This window comes from Mastigoproctus giganteus, chromosome 14, assembly GCF_048544385.1.
Source record: "Mastigoproctus giganteus isolate SK-2022 chromosome 14, ASM4854438v1, whole genome shotgun sequence".
NCBI classification, from domain to species: Eukaryota; Metazoa; Arthropoda; class Arachnida; order Uropygi; family Thelyphonidae; genus Mastigoproctus; species Mastigoproctus giganteus.
The window spans coordinates 68,697,477-68,721,170 of record NC_143588.1 but is presented as its reverse complement, the minus strand read 5'-3'; the positions used below and the strand labels follow the sequence as shown (position 1 = coordinate 68,721,170).

Below are 23,694 nucleotides of genomic sequence, written 5' to 3'. Positions count from 1 at the left end.
ATAGTACCACACAGTTGGTACGTTCCTCTGGGGTTACTTCTACCCATATGCAGTACTTTGCATTTGTCAGTGTTCAATTTCACTTGCCACTTCTCAGCCCATCTGCCTCAATTTTCTAGATCCTGTTGCAGTAGCACACTGCCATTACCGTCATTAACAACCCTGCCAACCTTTGTATCATCTGGAAACTTTGACACTAAGCCTGATATACCTTCATCAATATCATTGATAAATATACAAAACAACAGTGGGCCCAACACTGAACCCTGTGGGACTCCGTTAATAACATTAGTCCACGAAGAGCAGCGTCCATTGATTACCACTCTGTGTTCTCGCACTCAACCATGCTTTTATGCATTGTAGCAACTTACCCTTAATACCATTCTGCTCAAATTTGTACAGTAGTCTTCCATGTGCAACAGTGTCAAGCGCCTTCCTGAAATCCAAGTATGTGATATCAAAATTATTTTTTGCATCCAGTTGCTTTGTAACCACATCATAGTATCCAATCGAATTTGTCAGACAAGACTTTCCCTTAACAAACCCATGTTGTGTCTGAATTATTGCTGCAGTCTTTTCTAGATGATCCTGCAATGCATCTTTAACCAGTGACTCCATTATTTTACCCGGAACAGAAGTTAAACTAACTGGTATGTAATTACTTGTGTCATCCTTTGCTCTCCCTTTGTGAATTGGGGATACATTTGCACATGTCTAGTCCGTGGGGGCTTCCCGGAATCCAAGGATTCCCTCATAATTATGGCTAAGGGTTTGCTTAGTTCCTTTTCTGCCTCCTTTAATATAACTAGATAGATCCCATCCATCCCAGGAGCCTTTCTTATGTTTAATTTTAACAATTTCTCCTCCACTTTGCTCTCAGTTATTGCGAAATCATTAAGCACCCAGTTTCAGTTTGATAAACTTCTGGCATTTTCCTCCCTTAATAACTCATGTGTTTCAGAAATCTTAGAAATAACATAAGGGTGGATACATTGGGAATCAGACTTTTTATTTGTCATATTTTTAATTAGAATATGATATAAATAACATACAAAATTATTTTATATTATTTATACCTGGTCAATGTGTTGACTGCCCATGTGCTTTTCTTACAATTTTAGTTTATAACAGTATTATCCACTGTTCAGCTTGTCTAATGCTTTCTAGGTATGTTGTTTGTTTGTTTGTTTGGTTTTTAGGAGCATTAGCAACTAAGGCCATATTGCTCCGGGAATATGCGGTGGTCATTCCCTGACCTTTCCGCATCCTCCGTATTTGGTGGTAATGGGCTCGAACCCCGGTCTAATCAAGAAGCGTGTGCTATGCAGTGCTGCTCCTTCCCACCTGGCTACGGAGGCGCACTTTCTAGGTATAGTTTGTAGATCTGGAAATCCTAATTGACAATTTGTATGGCCACTGACAAGTGATGTTTTTTTACTATGTAAAGACTCTCATATCTAAGCTGGCAAATTCAGTAATGTTAAGTTCACTATAGGTATATCTGTATTCATATAGACAAACATTTGGAGCGAGTGGATGGGTGAAATAAGGGTGGTTTTTTTTTTTTTTTTTTTTTTGCTGATGCTATATAAGCTTGCTTTCTTGCATCATGTGCCTATGCTAATATTGTAGTCTACTTTGATTAATTTATCATGTAACATAACAAAAACAAGTAACTTGACAGCATGTCATTCTCAACCATTGTTGACAGAAACTGGAATACTCTGTTTTCACGTTACCATGAATAGCAGATGATCCTATGCAAACAATTTGGGTAGCTGTTTTTATTTACTTATGTTACAGCCTATCCTTCACAGGACATTGAAGTTCCAGGTTAATTTTAATCCTTTGTTTGAAAGATGTTTTGAACAGTTTATCCATTAATGTACAAATTGTCTTAAGTTTTCTATTACATATTGCTATTTCTTATGTTTCCAATTTTAGACTCAGTTTCTAAGATACCAGCACAAAAAAAAAGCTTAGAAGATTAGAGATCATATCTATTAATCCCAACTGCCCAATTTGGGCTTTAAAAAAAAAAAAAAAGATATAGAGGATATTGTTAATAAAAAAGGAAATATGTTTTTTACTATACAAAGGGTACTAGGAAAGTTTTGCAATACAGCTTTGTTTATTTAATTTTTTCAAAGTAATTTCCTCTACATTCAATACACCTCTCCGAAACCAATCTTTAAACCGGTTCTGCCAAGTTTCACTAGGGAGTAAAGCACACTCGTTGTCCCAAGCCCGTAGAAGGTCCTCATCACTGGAAAACCGCCTCCCTTTTAGCTTCATTTTCACATGCGGGAACAGTGCAAAGTCGCAGGGAGCAAGGGGTCTGGACTGTAGGGAGGGTACTCGAGAAGTTTCAGTCCTGTTGTGGTCAAATATTCGGTGCAGACTTTGGCGCGGTGAGCTGGAGCATTATCGTGATGGAGGTACCAGGTGTCCATTCTTGACTTTGGCCGCAGGTTCTTCATAGATCCAATGACTTTAGGCAGGCATTGTTCAGTATACCACTTAGCTGTGACTGTCTTCTGCATGTCCAAAACGACACGTTCCACAATTCCACTCGATTTGAAAAATACAGCTATCATTTTCTTCTTTACAGATCGGGATTTTCTGACAATTACAGGTGTGTCGTCATCATCAAAGACCCAAACTTTGTTTTGAGCCTTGGTCGGCAGATCGTAATAGTACAGCCAAGTCTCGTCACCTGTCACGATGTTGTTCACATACTGAGATTGTCCCTTATCAAACTTTTTTAACATCTCCCGGCACCAAGTCACACGTCGTGTCATCTGCTCTTCAGTCAGTTGATGCGGCACCCAGAGAGAACAAAGTTTCTTCACGTGCAAATGATCTTGCAGAATCGAACGAATTGCTGGTGCATTTAGGCCCAAAGTATCCTCTATCTGTTGGTAGGTCACTCGCCTGTTTTCGTCAAGCATTTTCCTCACAGCAGTAACGTTTTCCTCCGTAACTGACGTTCGTGGCCTTCCCAGCCTCTCAGAATCCTCCAGAGTGAAATTTCCCCTTTGGAATTCTCTATACCACCTGAATATCGTTGTACGATGTGGACAATCATCATCTAGTGCAAGAGTCATTTCTTCTAAGCACTGGTCTATGGTTAAACCACGCACGAAATTATACCGCAAAACTGTCCTTATCTCATTTCGTGATCACGATGCCATCGCAAGCACTTTACACTCTCACTACTAATGAATAACTGAGCCCATCGACTTGGCGCGGCGGCTACTATGCACGTATGAACATGTCTCAACATGCAGCAACAAGCAGTGTCCTGTGATTCATTGTTGCGTCATATTGCAAAACTTTCCTAGTACCCTTTGTATATATATATATATATATATATATATTTTTTTTTTTTTTTTTTTTTTTAAATCTAATTTGATCTTTTGACAATGATTTTACCATAGTGTTGGGCATAAAAGTCACAGCAAGAATAAATTAATATTTAAATGCATTTTTACAATTGTACAAGTTTTTCATTTTTGCAAAATTTCAAAATTCCATAAAAAATTCACAATAAAGCCCATTGCTATCTGAAATTCACTACCCAGCCTGAACGCTTTGTAAAACTCACTCATAAAAGAGTTAATAAAATGGAGTGATTTTACGAAAACTTTCTTAAAATATAACTCTTGTACTTATGAATTTGAAATTTTATAATTGTAATGGATATAGCACTGTCAACTTTTTTGGAAAAAATTAATGAAAAATATTCATACACTGCTATTTTATAAATGTCCTCAACTTTCAAAATTTTACAAAAAAATAACTAACTATAGATATGAATGTGATATGATATTCATTAAGCTTATAAAGGGTTTAGCAAAATTAATGAACCTATTCCATTTAATTTTTGTTTTGGATATAATTATTTTTTTTTTTTTTTGTCTCAAAGTGAACTTGGAGTTTGAATAAGTGGATGGTTCAAGAATGAGCAGCAGTTGTTCAGTAATATTTTCAAAATAGAGCATGGTTGCTGCTGAAAGTACATTTCAGTACAAATTCAGTACTCATTGTGCACCATAAATGCTAGGAGTATAGTCAATAAATTTGAGGTGCTGGTGAAGACTTCAAAGGCTGATATTGTTGGAATATCAGAGATGTGGTGTCACACAGAGATAAGGAACACGGAATTGAAATTTGGGGAATACAATGTGTACAGAAAGGATAGAAGCGGAGAAGGGGTAATGCTGTTAGTTAAGAAACATAAAATCTAAGGAAGTGCATCCAGTTGACATGAGTGGACAGTGCAGTGTTGAAACAGTATGGTGCGACATAAACACTGGAAAAGCAAAGTTGAGAGTAGGAGTGTGTTATAGGCCTAACGACTCTGATGAATACAACAAACAGCTGTACAGAGAAACAGAGTGGGCCAGTAAATCCAATTGTCTTATAATGGGGGATTTTAACTTATCAGATATAGAATGGAACTTGTTGGTTAGTCACTCACACACTAGCAAGACTGTGGATTTATTGGATGATTGTTTTCTGCACCAGCATGTTCAAGAGGCAACCAGAGGGAGCAATACTCTTCATGTGATTATTAGCAGTGATTATTCATGCATTAAGAATCTGCAGATAAAGGAACCACTAAGTAGCAGTGATCACAGTGTACTGATGTGGAATTTACTCAAAGATGTAACTATGATCAGGGATAAAGGGAAGGGTTTTTGCTTTCACAATGGTAACTACAGTGGTCTCAGACAATTTTTAAATTCTATACAATGGGTCCAACTCATGATGTTACCAACAGCAAATTCTAAATGGGAAGCATTCAAGAAATTAATCTTGGAAGCTACTAGGCTTTTCATACCAACTAAGAAATACTCTTCGGGGTTTAGGCCTAAATGGATGTCAGATGAACTAATGAGACTCATGCCAGAGAAGAAAAATGCATGGGATGCATATAAATTATCAGGAGACACAGATGCCTATGGTAGATATAAGATAGTCTGTAATCAAGTCACAAAGGACATTAAGCAAGCAAACACAGATTATGAGAAATCTTTGGCAAAGTATTAAAAAAAAAAAAAAAAAACACTTTCATCCACTTCACATGCTGGGCTTTCATTTTTTAAGTCAAAAGTTTTACTTTATTCTTTACCCTAGGAGGAAGGGGATGAATCAGATTGGTCCACTTGATATCGATGGTCCAATTGTTGGGGATTCTGCTCAGGTAGCTGACAAACTGAATGATTTTTTGCATCTACATTCACACATGAGGAATTCTGTAGGGAAGTGGAGGCTAGAAGCTTATAAAACTCTAACAGGGAGTTAAATGATTTTGAAATAACTGAGAGAAAAGTGGAGGAGAAATTACTGAAGTTAAACATAAGGAAGGTACCTGGGGCAGATGGGATGTATCCAGTTATATTAAAGGAGACAGCAAAGGAAGTAAGCAGGCCCTTAGCCATGATTTTGGGGACATCCCTGGATTCTGGAGGTCCCACAGACTGAAGATGTGCAAAAGTATCCCAAATTCACAAAGGGGGATCGAAAGATAACATGCGTAATTACAGACCTGTTAGTTTAACTTCTGTTCCGGGGAAAATAATGGAGTCACTAGTTAAAGAAGCACTGCAGGATCACCTAGACAAGACTGCAGTTATAGTTCAGACACAGCATGGGTTTGTTAAGGAGAAGTCTTCTCTGACTAATTTGATTGGATACTATGATGTGGTCACAAAGGAACTGGATGCAAAAAATAATACCATATACTTGGATTTTAGGAAATCTTTTGATACTGTTGCACATAGAAGACTACTGTACAAGTTGAAGCAGTAGGACATTAAGGGCAAGTTCTTGTCAATGATATATAAGAAAAAACAATGGATAAAAGGATGCTGGAGTGGGAGAAGACAGAGAGTGGTAATCAATGGACATTGCTCTTCATGGACTAATGTTATTAGTGGAGTTCCCCAGGGATTCGTGTTGGGCTCATTGTTGTTTTCTGTATTTATCAACGATATTAATGAAGTTATATCAGGCTTAATGTCCAAGATTGCAGACAATACAAAGGTTGGTAGGGTTATTAATGACAGTAAGGACGGTACTCTACTGCAACAGGATCTAGATGGGCTTGAGAGGTGGCAACTGAAGTTTAACATTGACAAATGCAAAGTACTGCATATGAGTAGTGGAGAATGAAAAAGATTTAGGGGAATTATGCAGTCACATTTGGAGTTTTCTGAGCAGTGCAGACAGGCTGCAAGAGTAGCTTATGGGGTCTTGTCAATGATATATAGGAATTTTGTTAGCAGGAATAAGGAGGTGATTATTCCCTTATATAAGGCAATAGTCAGGCCACACATTGAGTATTGCATACAGGCATGGAGGCCTCATTTTAGGAAAGATGTTGAGCTACTAGAATGAGTACAGAGAAGGGCAATGAGATTAGTGAGTGGAACAAAGGATCGCTGTCAATGTGGACTGGCCTTAAGACCTACCGGGGAAACTCTGGTGGGTCGGAGACTGATGGAGGCCGGTGTGATTTTGGCCATAAATACTAGTATGAGGTCACTACAAGTTTTTCCCAGTAAGAATTTTTGACCCAGTTCACCTCTAGTTGCTATTTCCAAGATAGGCTTAAGTTCTGAAAATTGCGGCATCTGGAGACTAGGCACCTGCAAACTGATCTGATTGAGGTGTGCCTTGAATGGTTTGAGCAAGCTCAATGCTGATGGGATTCTTCATCTTGTTCAGATTCTGCACCTGAGGGGTCATAAATTCAAATTGAGGAAAGACAGTTGTAGAAAGATGTGCGGAAATTTTCCTTTAGCCAGTGGGTGGTTGATTGCAGGAACAACCTTTCATCTGTCGTTGTTGAAGTTGACAGCTTAAATAAATTCAAGGCTGAACTCGACAAAGTTTTGGAGTGAATGGATTATTGAAATGGGAAAGTTTTTAAATGAAAAATCTTGCCTGGAAACCTCTGTGTACCATAAGCCAATGTGGTGCAGGCAGTTTATTAACTACAGATCAGCCCATGCCCCTTGCAATCTAAACAGCACTGTGTGTGCTCTATTCTTTCGAGCCTGGGGCCATTCCAGCTCCGAGGAAGCTAGGAGATTGTTGTTGGTACCCAACCCAACCCATGAATTAGTCAGATGCTTGCTACATGCACAAGAACTTGCGAGTCATCCGAGGCCATCGTCCCCATGTGACAGTATGCCTACTGCCTACGTTCCTTACTATCCAGGCACGTCGAACCAGATTTCTAAGATCCTAAGTGAATACCGCATGAAATGCATACAACTCCCTGGTAGGAGCTTACGTTGTCTGGTCTCGAACATAAAAACTCCCATCGCCTCTCTCTTACATAGTGGAATAGTGTACCACGTAACTTGCTATGATTGCTGCAGTTGCTATATAGGGGAGAGCTCTAGATGCCTCTAGAGCTCTAGATGCTCTAGATCAATTCACCTAGGTGATACTGGTTACTCTGCAATTGCGGAACATTTTTGGTCAACCCATCATGACCTTAACCCAGACACGATTGCGAGGTGATCGACCAATCCAGGCACTATTGTCACTGCCTTTGGCTAGAATTGTTAAATATATCGAGCTGTCCAAAAGCCTTAAATCGCTACAAGGGTACAAAACTTTGAATCAACAGTTTTGAAACTCGACAAATGCTGGCAGCTATCCCATACACGTCTGTGCACACCGATCAACAGTGAACACCGATCTAATGAATGTTTGCACAATCTCGCGACCATGTGCGCATCTGAGCATGCACAACTCATTTTATTTTATTTATTTTATTTTATTTATTGTATTTATTTTATTCTATCTCTAGTGTCTGTATTTTGTTAGTATTCTGTATGCATTTGTTCATTTGCTGAAGGGGTTCATTTACCCTGAAAGCTACGAATTAATCTTAGTTATTAAAAATCTAGTTATTGTCTCTACTGGATGTGCTGTATTATTATTATTATGAAAAAGGTAACTTTGGAATGAATGGATTTTTTTGCTGATGCTATATAAGCTTGCTTTCTTGTATTATATGCATCTGCTAATGCTAATATGTGATGAAAGTATGCATTTCCAAGTTTCAGTGAAGGTTCTGTGGCAGGTCTGATTCCACAACAGATGGATGAATATGTTGAAGACTGCATCGATTTGTGATAGCATGTCAATGGAGATCAAGGAATTCTCAGCAGCATATTGGTCTTCAACAAAGATCATTAAGAAGAATTCTGAAAAAAATGGGCAGTTCTTGAAATGAATAACAATGGGTCATGTCAGTAGATCAGGACTTTTCACATCTGTTTTTAACCTTGCTGATAACAATCGGTAGTTTATTTTGTAACTCATTATGAGTGATGAAACACATTTCCATTTAAGTAGCAAACAGAACTGTAGAATATGGGCGACAGAACTTTCCTGTGTTACTGAATTGCATCCTTTGTATTCAAAGCAGGTGACAGTTTGGTGTGCACTATATAGTAATGGTATTATCAGTCCTTATTTCTTTCAAAATTATGAAGGTGTTCCCATTACCGTATAGGATCAATGATTCGAGGTTTTTCTTTTTCCCAGCCATTAATCAGTAATTATTCCCAGTTAATCAGCTGCTGCTCTCAGCAGGATAAGGCCCCCTGTCACACTGCAAGACAGCTATGGAACTTTTAAGTGGAAAGATTTCCAGATGATTGACCTTGCAGTATGAAAACAATTCATGTTCCTCTATTGTGAGGACAACAACAAACGGTAGTTTGTGTGTGAGTTCTTCTTGTGGGGGTTGCTTAAAGGAATGGGTGTATCAAACAAAGCCGTCTACCCTACAGAAATTAAGAGAAGATTGAATCAATGAAGAAAAGTCATATGCTAGAAACACTCTCAAAAGTTAGCAAGTTACTCAGAGTGCAGAAATTTATTTTAACTGGTGGATGATGGTTACAAAAGATTATTTTCCACAAATAGCATATAAACAACATCTAAACTTGCACATATTTAAAATTTGAGTTTAAAATTTTTATCATGCAATTAAATGTATACTTAAAATGGATTCAGTACTCTTGCTGGGTTATTGGCTTCTAAATTTGTGATAAACATTACTGAATAATATTACTCATTAAATTTATTATTAAACTCTTATTACTAATAGCAGTATGAAAATGATGTTTTACCATTAAGGTCCATGTGGTACAGGTAACCAGTCAACAGAGAAAATGAGAGAATTTTGGGAATTGAAATAGTATTTTAGATGTTTTTTATATTCACTGTGTTTAATACATTAGATGTTAAGTCTAAAATCTGTATAACTTTTATAGATAATGTAGCAAGAGGAGATGATACTCTTTCTCTTCTTGATAACCAAACTACCCGGAATTTGTTTCTCAATGAACTTTTGGAGGTACAAATTTCTCTGATTCTTTTAAGTTTTGCATATTATTTAATATTTTATTTATGTAACATTTTCTCATTTATATTACATTATTTTTATATATATATATATATATATATATATATATATATATACACACACACACACAGTGCTTTTTTTGGGATGGTACGGCGTACCAGCACCTTTATTAACAGTGACATGTGGCATTTGGATGCAGTGCTCTTCGAAATTTGTAATATTCCAGAAATTTTTTTTCACAAGTTTACCTACTATTCAAATAAGTTAAATTATTTAACTAAATTTGCATATTTCACTGTCTATTATTAAGATATTTTCCATATAAAACTGTATAACAATTTTTATAATTCTAAATTACTCAGTTGGACCTCTGTTTAATGAAGTCCTTTTATAGCGAATTATTTTGAATTCCCCTCCGAAGTTACATTTAAAATTCTTTCCGTTGAGCGAAGAAAATTTTCATATAAAGAACGGATTAGGAGAGAATTAACTCAGTACGCACTATTCGCATTTCTTGCCTTCAGGCAATTAGTGCTGCTGCATGAATTAAGAGACCTAAAGGGATTTTAGTTCTCTTATCATCAGAATTGAAAAGGCACTGATGATGATGATGAAAGGGATTACCATTCTACAACTTAGTGGTACCTGATAAAACCTATCCGACCATCTGTCCTACATATGAAGTAGTGCTGGTCAGCAGTGAGCAGATTCCCAATGGGCTTTGGTCCACCTTCTACTGCAGTGGTGACCGAACGTTTCCTGTACAGCGGCCATATTCAAAAAAATTCAATGTTAGATTTCTTTAGTGTGTTCCTTTTTCCATATCTTGTTGAATGTAAAAGTAAAATCGAAGTATTCAAAACTTTTGTTAAGTACAATACACAATTACATTTACTGAACAAAACATTTAATGAGAACATTTGTTTGATAATTAACAAAATTTAAAATGCTGTTTTAGTTCACTTTCCTCGGGGGCTGTAGGTTGGACACCGCTGTGAATCAACTTAAGCGCCCCGTTCGAGAATTAGGAGGGAGTGATTTTCTTTTACCCCCACAAATAATCATCTGTTGTTTCGTGGAAGTGCATTATCCACATTTGTCAGTAAATTTTCCCTCTCTCTGTTTACGTGGTCCTGAATGTCCGAATTCTCTGTTTACAGTACCTGAATATCCGAATGACACTGACATTTTGGACAGTTTCAAAAAATTCAGATTTAACAACTTGTTCAGAGAACTAGTGACAACATTGATGACGGGAGAAGGAAAATGAGGACAGCAAAAGGTATTAAACCTTCTAAACATGAATTGTTGGCATTTGGTGAAAATTAAGTTAGAAAATGGTCAATTAGGTTACAGTTAAATGCAATTCGTGGATTTCGGGGGTACCTAATTGAAAAGATGGTTTCGGAAGAATTGAAGCATTTGATGGACACTCCGAGTATGATACCAATTTCATCAAGTGAATGCGAACGAGGATTTTCACAAATGAATCTAATTGCCAGCCCAACCAGAACTTCGTTGATGACAAAAACAGTTCTTAAAATTGTGGCCCACCAGTGACACATTTCGATCCAGCAAAATATGTCGATTCGTGGCTGCTCCAGAAATGTCAGCAAGAGATGCACAAAGAAGAAGAAAAGAAGTCAGCATAGGGTGTGTCAGATGAAAACTTAATAAAAATTTGGAATATTCTACAAAAACTTTATTATGAAATTATTTTTTCTTATTATTTTTAGGGTCTATAGTCTAATGAAGTATGTCACTCGGTTGTCTGTCTGTCTTGAAATTGACTTGAAATTTTGCAGGGTTTTGTACATCATGTGGGCCAACATAACACCATATTGATCGTTGTTGACAAAAATTTGTCTGAGAAATGGGAGTGAAATGTTGAGGTGGGGACAAAAAATGTTGTCGACAACCTATAGCTTATTATTACACACCGTTGGAAAGAGCTCAACAAGTAGGTTTAAAATATTTTAAAAATTAAAAATGGCGGCTCTTGACAGGAAAATGTGAGTAATTTTCGTGTCCTCCCCTCTATTTCTGTCGCTAATGGAGCTTAACATCACCAGTTTCCATCACCATCCCGGGGGGGCAGGCCAAGACACATTAGAAGAAAGCTCTGTCGGGGTGAATCCTGGTGTAGCCTAGGCATCTAAAGGGAGCCAAAAATATATATTGGAAAGGAGTAATGGGGAGATAGGAAGAGGGTGGGAAAAAAAGGAGCAGAGAACAGAGGAGACAATAGTTGAGGCACTCGCTTGATTTGAAAGAGGAGACAGTAAAGGGACCCCCTGGTGCAGGATGCCCATCCTGGTCCAGAGTGTGGGAGCTGAAAGTGGGTGGTGGTGGGGTGAGCCACCACACAAAGGGGTAGGGGCCACCTAGGGTGGGAGGAAACTCAACCATCCCAGGTGGTAGGAATAAAAGAACATACGGAAAAATATTCAGCTCTCTCAAACGGGCTTGGGGGTTACTGTAAAGGCCAGTGTCAGCATCCCACACCATGCCAGCTACGAAAAGCTACAGCCTGTTGTCAGCACATAACCATGAGGGCCTGCATAGCCATCAGTCTGATTAGATTCAGCAGAAAAAGATGTGCATGGAAAAGTTTCTGGACATTTGCAATAAAAAGTACTGAAGCCTATAACAGCTACAAATTGATCTGTAATAGTGCCACAGAAAAGGTTAGGCTGCCAAAGGCAGATTATGAGAGATTTCTGGCAAAGAGGGGGCGGGGGGATAAGGAATTCTTCACGTATATAAATGCAAAGAAAAAAGGACAAACCAGATCGGCCCCATATGTAATGGACGTGGGATAGTCTTAGATAGTCTCAGTTGACTTTGCAGATTAACTCAAAAGTTACTTTGCATTGATATTTACAGAAGAAAAACCCTTTACGTCAATGAGAAATTATGGGACATTAAGTTGAAAAAAATGTAATTAATGATGTTGAAATCTCATGTTTATTTAATGAAAAAACTTTCAAGCCTACAGGCCAGTAAGGCTCCTGGGGTCACTGGCATATGCCCTATAATCTTAAGGGAGGTGTCAAGTGAGTGCACTGAACCACTGAGGCTAATTATGAGAGCATCACTGGACTCGGGAGTGATTCCATTGGATTGCAAAAGTGACAGTGTATCTCCAGTACATAAGGGTAGTTCTAAGAGTGAAGTGGGAAATTACTGGCCGATTAGTCTAACTTTAGTAGTAGGAAAAATCATGGAGACAATAATCAAGGGTGGAATTCAGGATCATTTAAATAGAAATGGAATTCTGAAGGATACTCAGCATGGTTTTGTAAAGGGAAAATCATGTTTAACTAATCTGGTTAGCTATTTTGACAGGGTCACCCAAGAGCTGGACTTAGAAAATAATTTTGACATTGTTTATTTGGATTTCAGCAAAGCACACTAAACTTTGCATTGGGGCCCACTTTTTCTAGTTATGCCACTGGATGTGGCATGGTAGTCAGCACCAGCTACTATGAGTATCTCAGAAACCACAGTCCAGCTGGGGTTTTTGCATATGATTGTGTGTTGGATGTATCAAGATTGGTCCTGTGATCCAGTAACATCTGACTGACAGTGATCTTGTGATCAGAAGCAGCTTGTTGGTGTGAGATACTAATGGAGGATGGCAAGACTTCTGTAGGATAACAGAAAGGCTACAACCACCATGATAACCAAAGAGGCTTTTCAGAGTGCACAACTCATTGTACTTGGTCACAGATAGTGTATTGCAGCTGACAACTGAACTGGGTTCCACACCTACCACCAAAAAACAAGGTAAGCTTACAATGGGCTTAGAGACACCAACACTGGACAGTACAGGATTGGAAAAACACTGCCTGGGCTGAGAATTACTGATGGGAGGAACAAAAACTTTGCCTGATCTGATGAATCCCAGTTCTTGGTGTTTTGTACTGATAGGAGGACCAGAATTTGGCAACCCTGGACCCACACTGCCAACAGTGTGAGCTGGCGGTTGTGGCAGTGTAATGGTGTTGGGACACGATGTCGATTTTATGGTGCAACCACCCAGTACTATAATAATCTGACAGAAATTTCCACATAACCAGTGGCATCTGAATGTTACTCAACTGGCTCTTAATACTAGTACAGTAACATTTGGATGTTGCTGTATTGATATTAAGCCAGAAATTTCTGACCAGGCACATCCCTTCATAGCTGCAGTCTATCCATTGCAAACGGATTCTTCTAGCAGGATAGCATGCTATGTCAGAAAGCCAGAATTGTACAGAATTGGTTCCAAGACATGAGAATGAATCCAGCTTATTATGGTAACCTCTCCATTCACCAGATCTCAGTCCAATTAAGCACTTGTGAGATGAGGTGAAATGAGATCTTCAAATTAGAGATCTGCCACAATCCAGTTTGCAACAACTGTAAGAAGAAATTGAGTCAATATTAACCAGAATTTTTGTTTCATGCTCTGGGAGGACTTGCTCACTGTTAATCAGATGTACCTAATAAAGTGGCTACTCAGCATATGCTGCATTTTGTGATAGGTAAATCTCATTGACTAGATGAAAGAAAAGAAGAGCATGCCACTCACTTTTTCCGTGGTACAGTGTGAGCCAACAAACCATATTGTGCTGTTTCTGAGCTACAAAAATTTAAGATTTTTCAAAGAACAATAAAAATAAAGTAGAAAATCAAAATGTTGATTTTCTAATGAAGGAAGGTCTCTCTACTCCTATTCAACCACTGATTGGAAAGAACTTTCTATTCCTGATGAAGAAAAGGATTCAATGGAATATCCAAGTTACATTCCACATAGTAGCAAAGAACCACACCTAACTGAACAAATTGGGCTTAATGATTTCAGTCTGTCAAAGAAACTGGCAGAACTTTTGAAATCAAGACAGTAAGAGTAGAATTTGCTGGCTGATGCTACAAAGAGTTCATTATTAAGAATGAGAAATAAAAAAATTGTTGACATTTTGCAGTATTCAAACTTTCTGTCTCTAGATTTAAATGGACTGATAGAAGAATTATGATCTTAAAAAGATGTGAAGAATTGCAGTTATTCATTGATTCATCTGAAGTAAATTTAAAAGCAGTTTTATTACATAAAAGAAATAGACTTCAGTACTTATAGTCCATTCTGTTGGAATGAAGGAAACTTATGCATACATCTCCTAAATATTGAATGCAATCAAATAAGTATAAATAACATCACTTGCAGTTATGTGACGATTTTAAGGTTATTTTACTTTTAGATGGATTTATTTGTTGCTCTTTTCTTTGCTTGTCAGATAGTTGAGCAACAGAACAGCACTATACTGTCAAGGATGGACCAGTGCAAGAATTCATTTGTGGGAGAGGTAAAGTAAAATATGTACCATCAGTGGAGCATCAGTTGATGCTTCTTTCTCTGAATATAAAGCTGAGCTTAATGGAAAAATTTTGTAAAGCCTTTGGACAGAAAAAAGTGATAGTTTTAATTATTTAAAAGAATAATTTATGAAATTAAGTGACGTAAAACTCAGAATAATTGTTTTTTGGCCTGAAAATTAGAGAATTATTGCATACGTTTTAAACAACTGATTCCCATTCAATTAGTTACATGACAGCCTTTTAAATTCTAAATCCACAGGTTTTTTAGGTTATAAAAAAGAAGAAAACTATAAACAACTGGTGAAAGAACTATTGCCTAACTCTAAAATATTTAAGTTACTAAATGTCTTAACATTTTTTACATTTGCAACTGGACTTTATTCTCTAATAACTGTGCTACTGTTAGTGATGAAATGTTCTACAGGGATATAAGTATAAATGGAATAAAGGTATCAGGGAATGCGTGTTGCATAAAAATAAAATATAAAAAATAAAAAAAATCTGCGTATGCTAAAGCTGTTTGCATGTCATTTTCTTGATCTGCAATTTTAGTTAAAAATAGCTTATTTTATACATAACCAAAAAAGAACCTAAAAATTGAAAGCAATTTTTAATTAGGTTGTTAAAAGGTCTAAAGAACTTAACAACCTAAGTGAGGTAGAGTGAAAGGGTGTAAATGGAGGGGGGAGAGAGAGAGGGGTGGTATGGGTAAAACAATCAAAGATTTGCATGAAATGTAAGCAGGTACTTTACCTCTGAATTTAGGAAGAAAGCCTTATGATCATTGAAAGGCATTGTTTGTATGCTCTTTGAGGGTCTTTTCATTGGACAAAGAATTAAAGAGAACACTTTTAGTTATATTCCAAAAAATAAAACATTTAACTCTTAAAATCAAATTAAATTATATAGAAGGACCATTGAATACAGTTTGCAGTCCTACAGCATAGCAAAGAATAAAATAGAATAAGTTGTGTTGGTTGAATACACAATGTACTCTGTTGTGTTGGGCAGCTGCCAGTCTTTTTTTGTGATGCAGTCTTGACCACCTGTGATGCTTGATATCATTGTTGCTCATTGATGTTGATGGGCTGGCTTTATGTGTATCATAGCTTCTGCTAGTTCCTGTGGCCCTTTGGTCAGTCTGTCTGCCTCTCCTTACTTGTGTAGATGTAGCTGATTGTTCTTGGTTGGTGTCCTGCTAACTAGTGTTGATACTACATGCTGTTGATGGGGGAACATTGACTCTCCCTCTGTTGCTGATAGAATTAGTTTCCTATGTTATAAAATATTCAGTAAATTCTCTTCATTTTTTTATGTGATTCACTGGCTAGAATTGAAAGCATTTTAAGATTAAATCTTCTGTTAAAGAGTGAAATGCAGTGTCACCAAAAGGCATCTTACATTTCACTGCTTCTGTGTGTGCCTTCTTCTGAGGTAAACTTTAAAAGCTTAGTTACACAGCTACTACAATTCTGCTTGCAAAAAAAAACACATACCAAAAAACAAGCAGTCTTTCTAGAAGAACACCCACAAGAAAGCATTTGTTTTAATTTTCCCTTGTTCTTTGTAAGCAGGACTGTAGCACTAACTATGCAAAGTAAAACTTTTAAGTTTAATCTTAGAAGAAGGCACATAGATGTGCTGAAAATGCAAGGTGTCTTCATGTAAAAATATGCTATATTCATATTTTTATATGAAGTGGTTTTATTAACAAGCCTAATAACTACAAAGTGCCCTTTTAAGACTGCATATAGTAAACTTAAATTTTGTTTTCTCAAACCAGCTCTTGTATCTAATCTGTTCTAACTTCCACATCATAAATTTGGTGTTGCAGTGTGCTGATATGAGAAATTTTTGATAAAAATTGTGTTTTTTTTTGACAGTGGATTGCTGTATTCTACATTACAAATGCATTTGGCAAATATGCCTTCACAGAATTACTAATGGAAGTTGGGATGCAGAGAATATGCAGATTCTCTGCATTATTCTCAAAAATAAGTTCTAATTCTCAATGAACTTTCTTGTAGACACCACATTTTGATTCAGCATAGTGTTTGTGTTCTTGCCATTTTTTTTTTTTTTTATTCACCTGCTTTTTGTCACTGAAGTTTCTTTTATTAATATTTTTTTTCACTTTTGGTGAATACAGGAAGAAGCAGAAAGATTGGTCTTGGTATTGTCACACAGAATGGGTTATCTTACATCTGTATGCCAGGGGAGGTGCATGGGTGTCTAACATATTACCAGTAGAGCTGAAATGCATTTTATATCATAAGAAAATACTGCAATATTAATTTAAATATTATTAAATGATAAATATTTTATATTTGGAATGAATTCTATACTTGGTATTTATAGATATCTCTCTATACATTAAAAAAGTTTTCCTCCTAGTGATATTTATTAGAGTCAATGGGAGAAGAGAGTGGGGCAATTATGTCACTACTAATGTGTAGGTAAATAATTACATTGTTGTCTTCCATTGAAAGATAACTGCCTCCATAACTTTCACCTAGGCGCCTCCGTAGCCAGGTGGGAAGGAGCAGCAGTGCGTAGCACACGCTTCTTGATTAGACCGGGGTTCGAGCCCGTCACCACCAAATACGGAGGATGCAGAAAGGTCAGGGAATGACCACCGCATATCCCGGAGCAATATGGCCTTAGTTGCTAATGCTCCTAATAACAAACAAACATTACATTACATTACATAACTTTCACCAATCTCGTGCATGTGCTTCACTATCAAATATATGACCACACGCGGCATCATTTGATGTTCCATTGTAATGTCAGCTGATGAAGGGACCCAATATAGTTTGTATATTTGTAAATAGTTCAGTATTTTGCAAATATTTTAAATATTTGTATAGTTTGTAAATATTTTAGTCCTGCTCTTTCAGATGCAACAATATTTCTCATTCATTATGGAACCTGAAGCAAAAGTCTTTTTCCTAAGTGACCTATGTAAATGCAGATAAATATTACATAGATCATTTCCTGATTAGCTATCGATCAGTGTGTTTTGACAGGTGTGTCTTTCATATAGAAAAGATTTGACTTACTCTGTCATACTTCTACATTTTACGTAGAAAAGCGTGTGGGGGTTGGTGAGTGAAGCGAGCAGGGGGGGCAAAGCCCCCTAGTATATATTAAAATGAAATACAAGGTAGGATCAAAAATAAAATTTTATGTAAACAAATATAATACTTACACTTTCAGTTTGCCAAACTGATGATTTTTCCCCTATCAGTTATACAGAGTGGCCACTGAAAGACTGAAGGGTTTGAAAAAGTCATAAATTGTTCATTTTCAATCTTTTTTATTTTCTTTTTTTTTTACAGATTATAGAGGATCCCTTGGAGATTAAAATGGCTACGTATTATGTCCAGCAACGAGTAAAACTCATTGGGTTTTTCTATTCCAGTGAAAGATCAATTATTGAAACTCAGAGAAAATATCGGCAACATTTTAAAGTAAGAGTATCTCCTAGTGATAACATGATTCGGAACTTAATAGCCTGGTTTGAAAGAACTGGATCAGTCGGCGATCTTCCGGGAAGAGGTCCTAAGCGTACTGTGCGCACTGATGCAGCGGTGGAAGCTGTACGGCAGAGTGTCCTTGAGGATTCTGTCTCTACCCGTCGTCGCTCTGCTCAACTAGGCATCGCCAGAACATCGCTTCAGAAGATTCTGAAACTGGATTTAAAAATGTTTCCATACAAGATCCAAATGGTCCAAGCTTTACTACCCCAAGATACTCAGCGCGCCTGCAGTACACCATTCGATTTCAACACCTAGCCAGAGATAACTTTTTGAACAACTTGATAATGAGTGATGAGACCCATTTTCATTTAAATGGGTACATCAACAAACAGATTTTGTTGATGTACCTGCAACTGCAGATTTTGGGGTACTGAGAATCCCAGGGAATTACATCAGCATCAATTGCATCCTCAAAAATGCGCTGTTTGGTGCGGTGTTATGGCTGAAAGAGTTATCGACCCCTATTTCTTTGAAAATGAGGAAGGTCAGTCAGAAAGAATCAACGAGGCCCTGTGTAGGACAATGCTTGAAACTTTTTTACACCCAGCGGTCGAAGATAATCAGGAGGTATGGTTCAAACAGGATGGAGCTACTGCACACACTGCCAGGGCGACGATGGACCTCCTGCGAGAAATTTTCGGTGAACGAATAATTTCAAAAAATGCTGAATTTGTTTGGCCTCCGCATTCACCTGATTTGACGGCTCCAGACTTCTTTTTGTGGGGCTACTTGAAAGAACGGGTTTACGTAAATAAACCTTGAACAATTCAAGAACTTAAGAACATTCGAGCCAAAATCAGACGTTTACGACCTGAAACCTTGTGTATGGTCATGGAAAATACTGTGGAAAGAGCCTGTATTTGTGAGCAGGAAAATGGTGGTCATTTGAGGGATGTTGTTTTTCACACATAATACTAAAAAAAAAAATCCATTAATTATACAAGGTTATTCAAAATGAAATCTGGGGTTTCAGAATTTTTTTTTTTGGGAAAGCGCATGTATCAATCATTTGTAGCCATCTCGAAAGAACGCATAATATCTCAAGTTTCGTTCCCACGCTTGCGATGTTCGGTATGCTGCACGGCTAACCAGCAGATGGCGTTGGACGCATACTGCTGTGCAGTCCGTTTACCTGTGACGCCAGTTCTGCTCTGTTGCGACATGGCTTCAGAATGTAATGAGAAAGCTTTTACTGTGTTGGAGTTTCATGTAAGTAAATCTGTTACCGTTGTGCAACGCTACTTTGCTGACAGTGTGATTTTTTTCTGATGAATCGACCTTCCATTTGTCGGGGAAAGTGAATAAGCAGAATGTGATTTTGGGCGATTTCACTAAAGGCTCTCACATTGAACATTTATGAGGTATGTAAAAAAACTTCATTACTATACTTGCATTCTGGAAATATTTCTTTCTTCCTCTGTCTGCTCATGTGTGCACAGGAATTGTTTGAAACCCCGGACTTCATTTTGAATAACCCTGTATTTACAAATAAAATAATAAAAAATTAAAAAAAACGTGTTTGTAAAAGTTATTTTTGTTTTATATCATTCATTCTTTCAGTTGCCACCCTGTATTATATATATATAAATAAAAAAAACCCTTTTTCAAAGACCTTTTGCCTCCCCCTCCCCTTCAAATTCTTCATTTGCATTCTCCATAACATCATCATCAGCCATTTTCAATCGACTGCAGGATAAAGGCCTCGCCAACAACTTTCCAGTTCCTTCTGTTTTGAGCACTGGCCATCCATTTACTACCCACAAACTCATGAATTTCATCTATCCATCTCCGCCTTTGTCTTCCAGGTTTTCTTCTAGCTCCTCTTGGGTACCATTCTGTTATTTTCTTAGTCCATCTGTCATCATGTCTTCGAGCTATGTGTCCTGCCCAAGACCATTTTAGTTCTTTAGTTTTGATAAGAATGTCCTTTACTTGAGTTTGCTGCCTAATCCATGTTTCTCTTCTTATCTAACAGTCTGATTCCCAATATAATTCCTTCCATTCTTTTAGTGAGTGCCCAAGTTTCACTTCCATAAGTCATGGTTGGGAGTATACATTGGTTCATTATTTTATGTTTCAGACAAACTGGGATATTGCTCTTCAGTATGTGACTATATTTCCTGAATGCTATCCATCCCAAATTTATTCTTCTCTTGACTTCCAGCCATTTATCATTATTACAGCTAATAACTTGTCCCAGATACGTATATGACTCTACCTTTTCAATTACTGCTCCTTCAATAATTATTTCCCTTTCTGTGGCATACTTGTTCATCATTACTTTTGTTTTAGTCATATTCATCTTTAGTCCAAAATCCTTACTAACCTAATCTTCCTCAAGGGCAGCAGTAAACAATTTCAGCGATAGTGTCTCATTGTCGAACTCCTTTCTCGATTTTAAATTTCCTACTGTCTTTGTCTAGTCTAATAAAGGTGGTAGCATTCTCATATATTTTCTTCAAAATAATAATATGTGGGGTATCTATGCCTTGTCTTTCCAGTGTCCGAAACATTGCCTTATTCTTCAGTTTCAGTATCATTTGTCTTTCTGTATTACTGCTCATGGCTGCTGATTTAAATCCTTTGTTTTCCCTTAATGCTTGTTCTACTTTTCTTATGTTAAATCTTCTTATGTCCTCTCTGAGTCTCTAATGGCTTTGCATAAAATTGAGAGTAGGAGTGTGCTATAGGCCTAATGACTCTGATGAGTATAATAAGATATTGTACAGGGAAATAGAGTGGGCCAGTAAATCAGAGAGTCTTATAATGGGGGATTTTAATTTCCCAGATACTGACTGGAATTTGTGGGTTGGTCACTCGCACACTAGCAAGGCTTTTGTGGATTTATTGGATGATTGTTTTCTACATCAGCATGTTCGTGAGGCAACAAGAGGGAGCAATACTCTTGATCTGATTATCAGTAGTGATTCTTCATGCATTAAGAACCTGCAGATAAATGAACCACTAGGTGGCAGTGATCACAGTGTGTTGAAGTGGGATTTACTCAAGGAGGTAACTACCATCAGAGGTAAAGGGAAGGGTTTTTGTTTTCGTAAAGGAGACTATGATGGTCTGAGACAGTATTTAAATTCTGTACAGTGGGACCAACTGATGATGTTACCAACAGCAAACTCAAAATGGGAAACATTCAAGGAACTAATCTTGGAGGCTACCAGGCTTTACATACCAACTAAGAAATATTGTTCAAGGTTTAGGCCTAAATGGTTGTCAGATGAACTAATGAGACATGTGGCAGAGAAGAAAAATGCATGGGATACATACAAATTAATGGGTGACATGGAAGCCTATGATAGATATAAGTTGGTCTGTAACCAAGTCACAAAGGAGATTAGGCAGGCAAAGGCAGACTACGAAAAATCCTTGGCAAAGGATGCAAAGAAAAACAGAAAAGAGTTCTTTACATACTTGAACTTGAGAATGAAAGGGATGAATCAGATTGGTCCACTGGATATTGATGGTTCAACAGTTGAGGATCCTGCTCAGGTGGCTAACAATCTAAACGAGTATTTTGCATCTACATTCATGCATGAGGAGTTATTCAGGAAGGAGAATGATGTAGGTAAAGTAAACATTGGCAATGAGCTGGATGATTTTGTAATAACTGAGAGGAAAGTGGAGGAGAGATTGTTGAGGATAAACATAAAAAAGGCACCTGGGGTGGATGGGATCTATCCAGTTATATTAAAGGAGGCAGCAAAGGAAGTATGCAAACCCCTAGCCATAATTATGAGAGCTTCTTTGGACTCAGGGGAGGTACCCATAGACTGGAGATGTGCAAATGTAACCCCAATTCACAAAGGAGGATCAAAGGCTGACACAAGTAATTATAGACCTGTTAGTTTAACTTCTGTTCCAGGTAAATTAATGGAGGCACTGGTTAAAGAAGCACTGCAGGATCATCTAGACAAGAATTCCGTTATAGCTCAGACGCAGCATGGTTTTGTTAAGGGCAGGTCTTGCCTGACCAATTTGATTGGATACTATGATGTAGTCACAAAAGAACTGGATGCAGGGAATAACTTTGATATTATATATTTGGATCTTAGAAAGGCTTTCGATACTGTTGCACATGGAAGACTGCTGCACAAATTGGAGCAGTGTGGCATTGGAGGCAAATTGCTGCTATGGATAAGGGGATGGTTGAGTGGCAGAAGACAGAGAGTGGTAATCAATGGACACTGCTCAATGTGGACTAATGTTATTAGTGGAGTTCCTCAAGGTTCAGTGTTGGGTCCGTTGTTGTTTTCGGTGTTTATGAATGATATTGATGATGGGATATCAAGTTTAATGTCCAAGTTTGCAGATGATACAAAGGTTGGCAGGGTCGTTAAGGACACTACTGACGCTATGCTGCTGCAACAGGATCTGGAAAGGTTGAACAGATGGGCTGAGAGGTGGCAAATGAAGTTTAACATTGACAAATGTAAAGTACTACATATGGGAAACAGTAACCCCAGAGCAACGTATCAACTCTGCGGTACTACACTGACAGTGGTGGAGAATGAAAAGGACCTGGGGGTAATTGTGCAGGCAGATATGAAGTTCTCTGAGCAGTGCAGACGAGCTGCAAGAGTAGCTCATGGTGTCTTGTCAATGATATACAGGAATTTTTCTAGCAGGGATAAGGAGGTGATTATTCCCTTGTATAAGGCAATGGTTAGGCCACATCTTGAGTACTGTATACAGGTCTGGAGGCCTCATTTCAAGAAGGATGTAGAGCTGCTGGAACGGGTACAGAGAAGGGCAACAAGATTAGTAAATGGAACAAAGGGTTGCTCTTACGAAGAAAGGCTTAAGTTTTGCAAATTGCAGAGTCTGGAGACTAGGCACCGGCGAGGTGATCTGATAGAGGTGTATAAGGCTTTGAATGGTTTGAGCATGCTCAATGCCAATGGGATTCTTCATCTTGCTCAGAATAATCACCTGAGAGGGCATAAATTCAAATTGAGGAAGGACGGATGTCGGATAGATGTGCGGAAATTTGCCTTTGGCCAGCGGGTGGTTGGTTGGTGGAACCGACTTCCATCACTTGTTGTTGAAGTTGATAGCCTAAACAAATTTAAAGCTCAACTGGACAGGTATTTCGAAGGAACGGAGGGGTGAAATGGGAGTGGGTTTTTTTTTTTTTTTTTTTTTTGGCTGATGCTGAATAAGCTTGCTTTCTTGCATCATATGCCTCTACTAATGCTAATGCTAATAACTCTTGCATAATTTTTTCCTTGGGGGTGTTTATCTTGCTCTCCATTTTTCGCCTTCAGTTCATTATAACAAGTGTTTCTTGCCTAATTTTTTCTTCTTTGGATTTCTTTTTCCCTGTAGGTTTCTTGGGCTTTATCACTTTCAGAAAGTTGTAATATTCCTCATCGA

The 23,694-nt window shown here is 37.7% G+C and overlaps 1 protein-coding gene across 1 annotated transcript in view; it reads left to right on the top strand.

The window, feature by feature from the left end:
- LOC150075206 (CDK5 regulatory subunit-associated protein 3) overlaps positions 1-23,694 on the top strand; it is a 99,405-nt gene that overhangs the window by 62,450 nt on the left and 13,261 nt on the right. The window contains exon 11 of the mRNA XM_090389113.1: positions 9,309-9,391. Within this exon, the coding sequence (XP_090245239.1) occupies positions 9,309-9,391 (83 nt within the window). The remainder of the gene's footprint in view (positions 1-9,308; positions 9,392-23,694) is intronic.